The sequence below is a fragment of the Sinocyclocheilus grahami genome, unplaced genomic scaffold, assembly GCF_001515645.1.
Source record: "Sinocyclocheilus grahami isolate Dianchi unplaced genomic scaffold, SAMN03320097.WGS_v1.1 scaffold564.1, whole genome shotgun sequence".
NCBI classification, from domain to species: domain Eukaryota; kingdom Metazoa; phylum Chordata; class Actinopteri; order Cypriniformes; family Cyprinidae; genus Sinocyclocheilus; species Sinocyclocheilus grahami.
This window is the reverse complement of record NW_015505743.1, coordinates 501,008-515,955: the sequence shown is the minus strand read 5'-3', so window position 1 is coordinate 515,955 and position 14,948 is coordinate 501,008. Positions and strand designations below refer to the sequence as shown.

Sequence of the window (14,948 nt, the reverse complement as noted above, 5' to 3'; positions counted from 1 at the left end):
TTGTTTTACATGTAAGATTATTATGTTTAGATTAACATGAATGGACATGTTGAAGTGGAATCGAAGTAAATGAGTCAGTCTTTTTTTTTATTTGAAAAAACTTGAGTAGGCCTATTGCATTTCGAGTCTGGATCGTGATGCTTTCATCGCAAAGTCATTAAAATAATCAATGGTGTACATTGTCACAGTCACTGTACATTAAAGTGTAATTTTACTTAAGGTATGTTGATGTGGGAGAGCAAAAATGTCCACAAAAAATGGTTGAGGTGAAACAAAACAATTATTGTATTGCAGGTTGACCATTTAGATCAGAATATTTATTAAAAATTAATAATAATGATCTTTTTCCTTTTTTAATAATCTAGAATGGGCAATGTGTGAACATATCTTGAGAGGTCACACCAAATATTTTAACAGGTACACCTGTTGAATTGCTTAAAAATAAATATTAACTTTGTTGGGTCTCCCAACTAAAACAGCATATTATAGTTATGCGGCCTTGAAATTTTAAGGATTGGTTTTCAGCGGGAGGAAACGGAATGTTGTGGCCATTGGTGGTAACAGGGCCTGAGCCAAAAGCTGCAAATCCTCCAGAAACCTCTCTTTAATTGTTTGAAGCATGGGCCTCTTAGCCCCTGCTGGTAGATACTGAAATTACACAACTCTGGGTGAAAATACTGTCTCAATTGCCTGCGATTCAAAGCAGCCTTGTATTCAGATTTTTGCATGCTACATATAAAATCACAAACAAAGCAGTTTTAAAGCCTTGTTTTTGTTCTTTTGGAGTGAAAAAAAAACGGAATGTATAAATTGATAAAACATTTTGCTTTTATAAAATGTTTTGCACAGAATCGTTGTAAATGGTCTTTTGTAAGTAAAGAGCAATTTTACTTTTGATGTGCTTAAATATTCTTTCCTGGGCCTGGAAAAAAGAGCTACTGAACTTGGACCAGAAAAAGAACATCCTCTTGCAAAGAATCAGCAAAAATCACCCCTCTTCTAGTCATTATTTTGACCACTTTCATCTAATGATAAGAGTGTTAGGCTGATGATACACGGGGCAACTTTGGTTAAAGGGGTCATATGATGCGATTTCATTTTTTCCTTTCTCTTTGGAGTGTTACAAGCTCTTGGTGCATAAAGAAGATCTGTAAATTTGTAAAGACTAAAGTCTCAAATCCAAAGAGATATTCTTTATAAAAGTTCAGAGTCAGCCACACCCCCCTAAAACGGCTCGTTCGAACACGCCCCCACATATCTACCTCACTATGTGGGGAGATTTGCATAACGCCGCCCAAATGTTCACGCAAAGAACGAAGGCGTAACTTTTAGTCTCGCTGTAGTATTGTTGCTGCCGCCGCCATGTCCTGAAGACGCTGTGTGTTTTGTTGTGAAAGCGAAACTCCTTTGTTTGGTCTTCCAAAAGAGGACGATATCTGCTTCGTCATGCCTGGAGCTGATCTGTGCTGGTCGCTGAGGGAATACTTCAACTTAGTGCTGTGGATCGCCGGATCGGCTTTTACAGGTTTCACCGCTCCTTCGCCGGGACCGCCGTTCTCGACCCCGCTGCCTCAGCTCACTCTTGCCCGGCTTCAGCTCATGCGAAGCCGGGGCTTTCGATCACGCTAGGCCGCTGTGTTTTTCATTGTGAAAGCGAAACTACTTTGTTTGGTCTTCCAAAAGAGGACGATATCTGCTTCGTCATGCCTGGAGCTGATCTGTGCTGGTCGCTGAGGGAATACTTCAACTTAGTGCTGTGGATCGCCGGCACATTTTATGGAGGACTGTTTACTGATCCTGGGAGAGTAACGTTAGACTAAAATGCCGGCAGCTCTGACTCATGTAAGTACGTTTTCTTTTATCATTTGACACAGATGATTCAAACGCGAGTTTTGGGCAGTGTGGAGTAGCACTTGTTGTTTGTCATTTCTCTGATCACAAATGCAGACAGGGTTTTATGTTTACGCGGCACGATGCAACGCAATGCGTAAAAAGACAGTATAAGTCATTATAATCAGTAATTATCTCTCCACTGGATGCAACAAATGCCTCGTTTGTAATGGGTTTTAATGTTTTTTGTGTCGTCGCTCCGGCTGGGACACGGCATCACAGTATGTGAGGGGCGTAACATTTCCGTCACACGCTTGAGGTATTCGGCCAATCACAACGCACTGGATAGCTGGTCAATCAGAGCACACCTCGCTTTTCAGACCGACGAGCTTTGTAAAAATCTACACGTTTCAAAAAGGCGGGGCATAGAGGCGAAACAATAATGTACAGTATGTGGAAAATGTGTTTTTTTAAACTTTAAACCGCATAAACATTTCATTACACCAAATACACTTTTTAGCAGCATCATATGACCCCTTTAACATTGCCATCAACGGCAGGGGCGATTCTAGGATTTCCATTTTAGGGGGGCTCAGCCCCCAATGGGGGTATAATAATAATAAAAAAATAGCCTATATTAATACAATAAAAATGTTTGACTAATAGGGTGGTATACTAACCTTATTGCAGTATTCCGCTGTATTGCATACATAGGTAAAACATTTGAGTACTGAATAAGGCAAATATAAGTCTTCCTGGTCTCAGTTTACTACAAACACAATTTTACTGTTTGCATTTCTAGTACAACCCTTTCTTTAGCTCAAGTATGCAAACCTCTTTACCACATGTACTGCAATAGGTTTTATATTTTAAGTTAAATTTTCAAATAGCAAGCAACATGATAATTTTATAAAGTATGCGCTCATACTGTAGGCCTACGTGTTAAGAAACAGCTGTGGTGTGATGCAGGGACAGTTCTAGAGTAGACCACAGTAACTGGGGGGTCCAGACAGGGGCCACTTGTGCTTTTAGGGGGCACAATTTTAAAATTAATCTTAACATACTAGTATTATTCATTCAGTAATTTTTCACAATGTCACATATCACTGCAATATCTAGAAGTAATCTATAACAATTTCAACTAAAATTAATGTTTCATCATGTTTCATTTATTTGGCAAATAATTTTGTATTGTAGTGTCAAGGGCATCATTTTTGAGGGGCCACGAGTGAAGGTGCACACAGCAGCCACAATACCACTGTATAACTGATATAGTAGATATATAGATATAGTTGTTTCTGATGAGAGAATTCAGTCAGCGCGCGCAGTGACTAAACAGCGCGTTTCAGCGGTGACTCATCTAAAGGCCTGATTGGTCCTTGCATTCATAAGCTCAACAGAATCGTATGGGATTGGTTATAATGAGCAGTGCTTTAAAACGTGCATTAGCCCCTCACTGCAGAACAAAGATGGAGATGGGTGGGTTTAGGGATCAGGGGGTGGAGACAGGTAGGTTTAGGTATATGTAAGGTGGGAGGAGTTGGATCTGGATCTAACCTCGCCCCCTGGATCTTGTGTTCTGCAGTGAGGACGTCTCGTCTCTCTGGCTCGGTGCCAGCCAGCAAACAGATGTGAACTTAGCAGCTGGTGATGTTTTTCTTGTGTGTATATATATATATATATATATATATATAGTTTACAGGACAAACTGCACATTTCACCCAAAATTGTTTGGTGTGATAGGATTCCAAATTTAGGGGGCCCAAGCTTGTTGACAAGGGGGCACGTAAAGCATCATAAAGGCTAAAGCGTCACATCACTAATTCATGCATTTTTGGGAATCAAAAACATACAAATTCAATAGACATTTGACAAGTTTATTTTGAAACGTTATCAGGTCACTTACAGCATGTGTGAGAGACAAAGACAGTTTACAAAAAGTGTTCAGACAGAAATGCCTTGGGCAACTCGTTTCTTTGAAATCAGACAGAATAGAGGTATAGAAAAGAACGAAACGCAACAGAACATTTATAAACACACATCAGGGCTTTGTTCCCCATCATTGGGCATTCATAAGGCAGCTTGACAATGGAGAGGCAAATACTGCTATAAGTGCTGAAGTAGGACCAGTTTCTCTTCGGACTGTAAACTGGTGTCAGATCAGCCTCTTAAAACATCTTTAATACTCCTCACCCTCCTCTTCATCCTCCACAGACTCAGTGCCAACCTCCTCATAATCTTTCTCCAGTGCGGCAAGATCCTCTCTGGCCTCTGAGAACTCTCCCTCTTCCATTCCTTCTCCGACATACCAGTGAACGAAGGCACGCTTGGCATACATCAGATCGAACTTGTGGTCCAGACGGGCCCAGGCCTCGGCAATAGCCGTGGTGTTGCTCAGCATGCACACAGCTCTCTGTACTTTGGCCAAGTCTCCACCAGGGACCACTGTAGGTGGCTGGTAATTGATGCCAACCTGTTGAGAAAGAGGAGACACTAAGTTTAATGAAGTTTGAAGAAAGAACATTTAAAATATTGTCTTGTCAATCTCTCCCACCTTGAATCCAGTTGGGCACCAGTCCACAAACTGTATGGAGCGTTTGGTCTTAATGTTGGCAATAGCGGCATTCACATCTTTGGGTACGACATCACCACGATACAGCATACAGCAGGCCATGTACTTCCCATGCCGGGGGTCACACTTCACCATCTGATTAGATGGCTCAAAGCAGGCACTGGTGATCTCAGACACAGACAGCTGCTCATGATAAGCCTTTTCAGCAGAGATGATGGGGGAGTATGTGACCAGGGGGAAGTGGATTCTGGGATATGGCACCAAGTTGGTCTGGAACTCGGTCAGATCGACATTGAGGGCACCATCAAAGCGCAGGGAAGCAGTGATGGAGGACACGATCTGGCCGATGAGACGGTTGAGGTTGGTGTAGGAGGGACGCTCGATGTCGAGATTTCTGCGGCAGATGTCGTAGATGGCCTCGTTATCTACCATGAAGGCACAGTCAGAGTGCTCTAGGGTGGTGTGGGTGGTTAGGATCGAGTTGTATGGCTCAACCACAGCGGTGGAGACCTGAGGAGCGGGATAGATGGCAAACTCGAGCTTGGACTTCTTGCCGTAGTCAACTGAGAGACGCTCCATCAGCAGGGATGTGAAACCAGAGCCAGTGCCTCCACCAAAACTGTGGAAAATAAGGAAACCCTGGAGACCGGTGCACTGGTCTGTCTAGAAAACAAACAAACAAACAAAAAAACTCATGTAATCAGATGTATTGGTCTAAACAGCACAATTTCAATTTAGAAACTAAATTTTGTGGAACAAAATAATTTTAAATGCATTTTAAATGTTTTGACAATATTAGCACAAAAGATATTTACTTCAGTAATCAGGCGCTGTTTGACAGGCTTTTTAGTGCACGCGCTGCGGGTGTATCGGCCCTTTCGCGCCGCTTTAGTTCCAGAACTAAATGTACGGTACTAAAGTACTGGGACGATTTTGCGCGAACTATTTCCCAGTACTATTTACAGGGTTGCATTCGCACCGACAGTGTGTACTAAGAAGTGACGTAAGCCGGTCGACAGCGACGTCATTTATGCGCGGCGTTCAACAACAGAAACAAAGAACAACATTAACAACAGGAGGATGGAGGACGCTGTAATCGGTGCTGTGTGTTTGTTGTGTCTCGCGGGTTTCACAATAATGGACATGGAAAGTCGACGTATACGTAAAGCGATTGAAAGACCGGAAAGGAGGACTAAGAATCTCCAACGACAACTGGCAGTGCTACATTTGCTACAAGTGCCTGCACTTCAGCTTCCGTCCATCTATCGCTGTTCTCCATACTTGAGAAATAAGTTGACATGCTTACAGCATGTTTACACAGCATTTTAAATCATGGAGGGTGAGGGCGTTTTCGTACGCTTTTGGCCAATCAATGTCTACTTACGTCACGATTAGTACCAGTTGTGCTGGTTAGACCCTGCTCCGGAGTAGGAGCTAATTTGGTTCTTGAAAAAGGCAGTCCGCTACTAAAATCGCACCCAGTTCCGGCGGTGCGAACATGCCGAAAAGTGGGTAGTTCCACAATTAGTTCTGGTACTATGAAAAGGTTCCTGCGGTACGAAAGGCCCTTATGTGTTCAGAAAAAGCACACTTCAGAACAGCACGTTAAATGAAACGTTTAACCGGCAAGGATTTAAAGCACATGCAAATAATGTACTTTTGTGATTGCGAATAAGTGCAGTGTCCCGTGAGAGTAACTCTGCAGCGAAGTTAAAGGGCACCTATTATGCCCCTTTTTACAAGATGTAATATTGTTCTTGGGTGTCCCCAGAATGTGTCTGAAGTTTCAGCCCAAAATACCCCACAGATCATTTATTATAACATCTGGAAAATGTCACTTTTGGGGCGTGTCAAAAATAAATAAACAAATAAAAGCGGTTTTGGTGTTATTTTAAATGCAAATGAGCTGCATATTCCCGCCCCATCTCCAGAAGAGGGCGTCGGGTATACGACTCTCTGCTTAGTTTAACACCTTTCTATAGCCGGTAGAAGCAACATGACAGAGCAAGAGAACCGATGTTCAGCCGTACATATAGGAAGCCAAATACACTGAAAGTGGGACGAAATGGCGCAATGTTACAGAGGTTGCGCCGCGCAACCGTGCTACAGAATGGACAGCACAAACTAATCTTACAAGCATGCCGCTGATCAATTAAAAGGTGCAGTAGGAGATCTCTGAAAAAATGCTAACTTTAGATGGCAATCGCAGTCCAAAGCCACGCCCCCTGGCCTGAACGCATATGCACACCAGACGACCAGAGACAACATTACTACAATACATCATGTGTCATTCACCAGTGAGAACTTTATAGTACAGTTAGTAGTATGGAAGGTCAGGTTGTTGATGTTTGTCTGCCATTTTCTCTCCGTCGGCACAGCATACGTGAATGCGCTGATAACGTATCCTGTCTGCGCAAACAGGGTGCGCAGAGGTATGCAAATACATATGTTGACAGGCTGGTAGGAAAGCCAATTAAAATGCTCGGACTGAGCGTTTTGATTGGACGAACATTTCTTGGTCCTACGCCTTCCACAGAATGAAAAAAATAAATAAATAAATAATAATATATATATATATATATATATTTAGACCACTTAACTTAATGATTGTTATCAGGATGTGAAGAGACTTTCAACCAGAATAACAAAATATGTTTAAGACAATCACCTATTGCACCTTTAAAATGCTTCAGTAACGTACACACAAACACGGTTAAAACGCTAAGCACTAGAACGACATGACATGCACAAAGCAGTCCGGAGTGAAATGATTTGTGCAGACAAATGTATTTATGTAGATTGAGGCGCATTACCTTAAAATGAAAGTAATCCACTGCGTCCTCAGCAGCTCAGATGTTACAGCTGCTCGAGCGCGGAGAAAATGGAGGACAGTGTACAATCGCTGAGGGCGGAAACTATGGCAATGCTGTGCGGTCAAATCAACCCCGTGGCCCGGCCAAAACGGCTTGCCTAGTGAGACTGATTTGTTTTTAAGGAACACTCAACTATTTTTGAAAATGGGCTCATTTTCCAACTCCCCTAGAGTTAAACAGTCGAGTTTTACCGTTTTCGAATCCATTCAGCCAATCTCCGGGTCTGGCGGTAGCACTTTTAGCTGCAGCTTAGCATAGATCATTGAATCTGATTAGCATCTCGTTAGACCGTTAGTATCTCACTCAAATGACCAGAGTTTCGATATTTTTCCTATTTAAAACTTCACTCTTCTGTAGTTACATCGTGTACTAAGACCGACAGGAAATTAAAAGTTGCGATTTTCTAGGCCGATATGGCTAGGAACTATACTCTCATTCCGGCGAAATAATCAAGGAACTTTGCTGCCGTACCATGGGTGCAGCAGGTGCAATATTACGCAGCGCCTGAAAATAGGCTAACTTCTGCCAACATAACCAACGTGACCACCTGCTTGCACAGGGAGCGTTCCTTCCATTAGAAGTTACCTAGCTGGGGACTATTTTCAGGCACTTAACTTAATTACTCTTTAAAATATAAATATTAAAATTAACAAAATTAAATGTATTAGTGAAGATCAAAATATATATATTTTTTTATACTGTACATGACGTTGTGACAGCCAAAAATCACTAGTAGCATTTTAAAAGATTCATTTTATTTGTTTGTTACTTTTAATGAATTTGAGAAAAACTTATAATGGCCATAACATGAATACTTTTATAGTCTTAGTGCGTCCCTACTTTGCATTTCTCTGTAGCTCAATCATAATTCATACCAGTTTCCGGACACGCTCCAGCACTATATCAATAATTTCCTTGCCAACGGTGTAATGGCCACGGGCGTAATTGTTGGCTGCATCTTCTTTCCCAGAGATGAGCTGCTCCGGGTGAAACAGCTGTCTGTAGGTTCCAGTCCTCACCTCATCTGAAACATAAGATACATTTTACATTTATTTTTGATATCCAACTCTTTAAAATATAAAACCAGCCATTTACACTTTTTGAAACTACTGCACTCTGGATGTTGGACATAATGCACACATTAATTTCAACATTTCAGGTGTCATAAAACACTGATTTGCTACAAGCTTAGTTTTATGATGATTGATAGTTCAATTGTAATAATTTATTAAACCAACAATAAAAAAAAACCCTCACCAATGACTGAAGGCTCCAGATCCACAAACACAGATCGTGGCACATGCTTCCCAGAGCCAGTCTCACTGAAGAAAGTGCTGAAGGAGTCGTCTCTTTTACCAATGGTCTTACCACTCGGCATATTGCCATCAGGCTGGATGCCATGCTCCAGGCAATACAACTCCCAGCATGCATTGCCAATCTGTACTCCGGCCTGGCCCACATGGATGGAGATACACTCACGCTGCACAAAGAAAAAGAGGCTTTAAATGGCTGCCAACCAACTGCAAGCTCCAGGCACAAACTCAGTCATCTCAGTACATCACGGCTAGACTTTCTCAATGTTGAAGGTTTTTTTTAAGTATTTATTTTTCTTTAAAACCTGATGTAAAATGTTTGTGACCCAAACGTTACACTTTTGCCAGGCAGCTAATAAATTTAAAGGGGTCATATGATTCAATTTCAATTTTCCTTTCTCTTTGGAGTGTTACAAGCTCTTGGTGCATAAAGATGATATGTAAAGTCTCAAATCCAAAGAGATATTTTTGATAAAAGTTACGAGTCAACCATGCCTTCCTAAAACGGCTCGTTCTAACATGCCTCCACATGTCTACGTCACGATGTGGGAAGATTTGCATAACGCTGCCCAAATGTTCATGCAAAGGCAGCGTAACTTATTCTCGCTGTAGTATTGTTGTAGCCACCGCCGCTATGTCGTGAAGGCGCTGTGCGTTTCGTTGTGAAAGCGAAACTACTTTGTTCGGCCTTCCGAAAGAGGACACGACTAGAAATCAGTGGTTAAGTTGTATTTACAACACTGTTCCAGAACACTTTAACCCAAATATTCAGATGTGTGCAACACATTTTATGGAGGACTGTTTCCTGATCCTGGTAGAGTAGACTACAATACCAGCCGTTTTGACTCACGGACTGGAAGTAAAAAATTTTTTTTTATATTTAAAGAATTTGCCACTGATGATTCAAACACGAGTTTTGGGCAGTGTAGAGTAGCACTTGTTGTTTGTCATTTCTTCGATCACAAATGCAGACATAGTTTTATATTTAGTTAAAAAGACAGTATAAGTCATTATAATCCGTAATTATGTCCCCACTGGATGCAACAAATGCCTCGTTTATAATGGGTTTTCATGTTTTTGTCTCGTCGCTCCGGCCGGACAGGGCATCACAGTATGGTAAGGGGCGTAACATTTCAGTCACATGCTTGAGGTATTCGGCCAATCACAACGCACTGGATAGTTGGCCAATCAGAGCACAACTCGCTTTTCAGACCGATGAGCTTTGTATGTAAACAATAATGTACAGTATGTGGAAAATAATGTGTTTTTTGAACCTTAAACCGCATAAACATTACACCAAATAATGTTCTTTTTAGCAGCATCATATGACCCCTTTAAAAATGTTGACGTGGTACGAGATCTCGCGAGAACGTGACAATATCCTCACGCAGACCTTTCAGCTATATTTGCATTACACTGGCTCGTTCACAAATGGTGGTATGTAAGATATTTTATGTTACATCAGGCAAGTGGCCGCATAAGCGGGAAAATTACACAGTGTAGTCTTTATCCAGTCATAAAAACAGAATTCACAGTTTAACGCAGAATTTGTCAATTTGAATGAATTAATCAAAAGTAGGTCATTACACTTAAATCAAATCATGATATGGACTAGTATCTGTAAATATTAAGCAGCAAAAGTCGATTTAAATTTGAATCCTGCATGTTCTGCCTGTCTCTGTTAATGAATGGCACAGACGTGCAGTTTCATTTACTACACACACACTGAAGAGCGCGTGACACTCGCGGAGATTTCAGCGTCTGCCGTCTCACTAAATGAGGATGTAAACACACAAACAACATTTCCAGAACTGCACACTTTAACCCAAATATTCAGATGTGTGCAACACATTTTATGGAGGACTGTTTCCTGATCCTGGTAGAGTAGACTACAATACCAGCCGTTTTGACTCACGGACTGGAAGTAAAAAAAATTTTTTTATATTTAAAGAATTTGCCACTGATGATTCAAACACGAGTTTTGGGCAGTGTAGAGTAGCACTTGTTGTTTGTCATTTCTTCGATCACAAATGCAGACATAGTTTTATATTTAGTTAAAAAGACAGTATAAGTCATTATAATCCGTAATTATGTCCCCACTGGATGCAACAAATGCCTCGTTTATAATGGGTTTTCATGTTTTTGTCTCGTCGCTCCGGCCGGACAGGGCATCACAGTATGGTAAGGGGCGTAACATTTCAGTCACATGCTTGAGGTATTCGGCCAATCACAACGCACTGGATAGTTGGCCAATCAGAGCACAACTCGCTTTTCAGACCGATGAGCTTTGTATGTAAACAATAATGTACAGTATGTGGAAAATAATGTGTTTTTTGAACCTTAAACCGCATAAACATTACACCAAATAATGTTCTTTTTAGCAGCATCATATGACCCCTTTAAAAATGTTGACGTGGTACGAGATCTCGCGAGAACGTGACAATATCCTCACGCAGACCTTTCAGCTATATTTGCATTACACTGGCTCGTTCACAAATGGTGGTATGTAAGATATTTTATGTTACATCAGGCAAGTGGCCGCATAAGCGGGAAAATTACACAGTGTAGTCTTTATCCAGTCATAAAAACAGAATTCACAGTTTAACGCAGAATTTGTCAATTTGAATGAATTAATCAAAAGTAGGTCATTACACTTAAATCAAATCATGATATGGACTAGTATCTGTAAATATTAAGCAGCAAAAGTCGATTTAAATTTGAATCCTGCATGTTCTGCCTGTCTCTGTTAATGAATGGCACAGACGTGCAGTTTCATTTACTACACACACACTGAAGAGCGCGTGACACTCGCGGAGATTTCAGCGTCTGCCGTCTCACTAAATGAGGATGTAAACACACAAACAACATTTCCAGAACTGCTCTAAGAGTCACTTCATGAGCATTTTAGCGTTTGATTTTAGTAAATCTAGCGTCATATCTCATACACAGAACTGTTAAGGTATTCACGGCAACCCGTCAAAATAAAAGTCTGGTTTTATTTGAAGACATTGTGCCTACAACTATTTATCAGTAGAATGTACATAACCTACTACTACTACTAAAATGAAACACATTTTTCAAGGAATAATCACACAAAACATTTCTTCCATGTTTTAATTTTAATAGTAAATCTCCTTTGATTGCCCAAAAATCTTGTTTGCTTAATTTTCAATAATTAAAAGAAATTAAATTAATATTTTATGCCTTCGATAACCAGAAAAATGTAAATACACAACACAGAATTTCTGAGGGCGAAAAAAATTCATAAGGGTACTTTAAGAAAAAAAAAAACATGCTAAAACACAGAATTTGGTAACAATAAATAATATGGTGAGAAAAAAATAAAACATTTCATAGGGCCCTAAACATGTGATTTTTGTTAAACTTTTAATAAATCAATGTGAAAATGTATAAGTTTAATGATTTTAATTAATTAGACATGCTTTTTAATTAATAAAATGTTATTTTAACTATTAAAAAGGAGTCGAGAAATTAAAATGGAAAACTGAATTTATGAAAAAAATAAACGGATTTCATAGGGCCCTAACTATCCCTCAGCCTTGCAACCAAAAAAAACCCCCCCAGTTTGGCAACCACTGCTTTATTCTTTTAAAATTGATACATTAATCGTTTATAGATTTTTTTTTTTTATTAAAGTGGAAATCAGTTTACTAAATGTAAACTTGACTGACTGCTTCACTTCCACTTTAAAGGGATATTTGTCGTTTATTTTAAATTTATACCATTTAGAATTTTTCTGCGATTACTTGTCAGTTGAGTTTGTGGCAATTTTTTTTGCAGTGTTTACATGTTGTTTATTACTGCATACAATTTATTAAAATAGATGTTTAATTTCATAAAGTACAAGTTGATTTTAAAATGCACCTACTTTTTTTTTTTTTTGCATTTTGTGTTTTTCAGTTGAATAAAAGACTATTTTCACCTATCCTTCATCATTGAGGATTTCTTTAAAAAAAAACAAAAAAACAAACAAAAAAAAAAGTCTAAAAATCTCTTCTCGTTCTCGTGAACCCAGTCTCGTCTCAGGGGACAAGTGTGTCGTCACACCCCTAGGTAAGTTTTCACCACTAGAGGTCACATTTTCAAAACAATAACAGGGGCGAAGCTCGATGACGGCGCATGGAACGATGGGAGACTTCACAAATAATTTTCTCGGACGAGGTAATGTATTACTTTTTTTTTTTAATTAACTTACCTGTACATTTGATAACAGTATTTTAGGTCATCGTAATTGATTATCTGCAAAAAACATGGAATTTGATTCTATATTAGCCTTTAACAGATATGGGACTATTTGTCTTGATTTGGCGGGTTAATGATGTGCATTTTTAAGCGTGTAAAACGAACGAATGCACCGTATTTGCAAGTACGGCTAAATGTTTTTGTGCAGCACATACTGTATTTAATTACATTACCATAGGTTTGCTCACCAGACTTGATAAAAACGGTTAACGTACTGAAGTACAAAGTGCAACATCATCAGCATAACCCACCAAAAATGTACAAATACGCACACTTGATAGTTTTTCAAATGAATTAACCTAACACTTCCGCATTTCTCCATGTGTGTTGCCATAGTATTCATAAGCTGAAACCGAGGATAGCGCGGATATTCCATCATTGATAGGAGACAATGACCATGGACCAGTCGTTATTTAAAACTGGAATTTCTCTGGATTTACTTATTTATTTAATTATCATTTTTTTGATATTTTATTACAAAATCTTACATATTGTACCTTTAACTCACAACTTCCTCATGCAGCTGAACTTGAAACTACTGTATAATCAGTTCAATTACTAAGTGGAGTTGAAAGGTCAGACCAAACTGCACTAAGAAACCAAACCTGGAAAAGAGGACATTCTTGCATTTTAGTGATTGAATTAATCATTATTTGGTCTGATCTGAAGACTAATATCCGGTATATACGTACTTCCTGAATCTCTCAAAAAAAATCATTTGCATAATGCATTTCCCTTGTGTTAAAATAATGCTTCAGAAATGTTCCAAACCGGTGTGACTTTCTTTAGTGGAACAAAAAAGGAGATGTTAGATTGACAAATTCAGTCACCATTCACTTCATTTATATAGAGGGGGGAAAGGATTCAATTACTTGCAAGATGACTAAAGCTGTCAACTTTGAACAACAACGGACAGAATTCTCAATATTGGGTGAACTATCCTCAAAAGTCTCAAGGTGAAAAGCTGGTATCTCAAGCACATTCAAAGAAGAATGTTTGTGAAACAAGCACAAGATCTTTCAGGTTAAGGTTAAAAGTAGTAAAGTGACTCAGAGTCCGCGTTCTCTGATCTCTCGGGCTGTATCGCAAAATGGGCGACAGGAAGGAGCCAGTAACCTGAACTATGGCGCAATAGAGGAACAAGAGAATTATTATTCACTCGCCAACATCAAAGCAACGACCAAAACGAGAAACTGTACGGTACTTTAAATGAATAACCGCTCCAAGTGTATCTTGAGGGGTAAAAGTCTGTAGAAGTTGGGGGAAAACCAGTCAGCAGACTCCCATCCCCCAGCCTCGCGCTCTTTACCGGACCGCGCGCGCGAGTGGCCTCTGCGGTGGGATTCCACGAATTCCTCACGCCAGCGTCTGAGTTTGATCAGATTACGATCCAACCATACACATCGGCCGGGGAAGAAAAAAAACTCGCTTTCAAAGTGCGTCATACTTCCTGCATAGCGCACACGAAATATTTGACGTTAAAACGAATACACGGAAGAGATTAGAAGATAAAACGACATTTGCAGTTATGTAAAGTTGATTGATAATGTGCCTAAAGTAACTTTTGTAGCCTCGAGGTCTTAAAGGGATAGGTCATCCAAAACCTAAATCACCCTCATGTTGTTTTAAGTCTGTAAGATTTTTACAGGTTTGGCAGCTTCAGTCGCATCGTTTTGAACGTCTTTACAAAATGTCTTTTTGTGGTGCACGGAAGAGCGAAAGTCATACTGAATGACAGAACCATTACATTTAAGTCAACTGGCCCTTTAAGAGGTTTCAACTACAGCCACACAACTACTAAATTAAAGACAGTTAAAGTGCAACTTCAAAAATAACTCGTTGTTTTGGTGGGAAAGACCACGTTTGACTTTTTATTATTAAAGCTGTTAAGTATTCATATTTTAAAGACTAGAATCGCACTTACCATTTTGACTTAGGCTTCGTGGGTTCAAGTTTTTAAGAAAACGTTAAAGTAATTCGGTGCAAAATCGCCAAAAGTCGTTTTTGAGCTCCGTTGACTGCCGACGCGTAACGTGTCTCCGCCAACACAGCAATGAGAGGACAAAAGTGCGCGGTTCAGTCTATATAACCGCGTGC

At 39.8% G+C, this 14,948-nt stretch overlaps 1 protein-coding gene across 1 annotated transcript; it reads right to left on the bottom strand.

Annotated features, from left to right (window-relative positions):
- Positions 1–3,686: 3,686 nt before the first annotated feature.
- LOC107556319 (tubulin alpha-8 chain) lies at positions 3,687–14,922 on the bottom strand. The gene is made up of 5 exons (XM_016239392.1): positions 14,776–14,922; positions 8,533–8,755; positions 8,151–8,299; positions 4,385–5,065; positions 3,687–4,303 (listed from the first exon to the last, which is right to left on the bottom strand). The coding sequence occupies exons 1-5, from the start codon at positions 14,776–14,778 to the stop codon at positions 4,010–4,012; spliced, it is 1,350 nt and encodes a 449-aa protein (XP_016094878.1). The 5' UTR covers positions 14,779–14,922; the 3' UTR covers positions 3,687–4,009.
- Between the last annotated feature and the right edge of the window lie 26 nt (positions 14,923–14,948).

Bases quoted from the DNA above. Each gene is read 5' to 3' on its own strand.
- LOC107556319 (XM_016239392.1), bottom strand. The intron at 8,300-8,532 runs GTGAGGGTTTTT...CTTATGTTTCAG, and splicing joins TCTGGAGCCTTCAGTCATTG to ATGAGGTGAGGACTGGAACC. The intron at 5,066-8,150 runs GTATGAATTATG...TTTGTTTTCTAG, and splicing joins TGGAGCGTGTCCGGAAACTG to ACAGACCAGTGCACCGGTCT.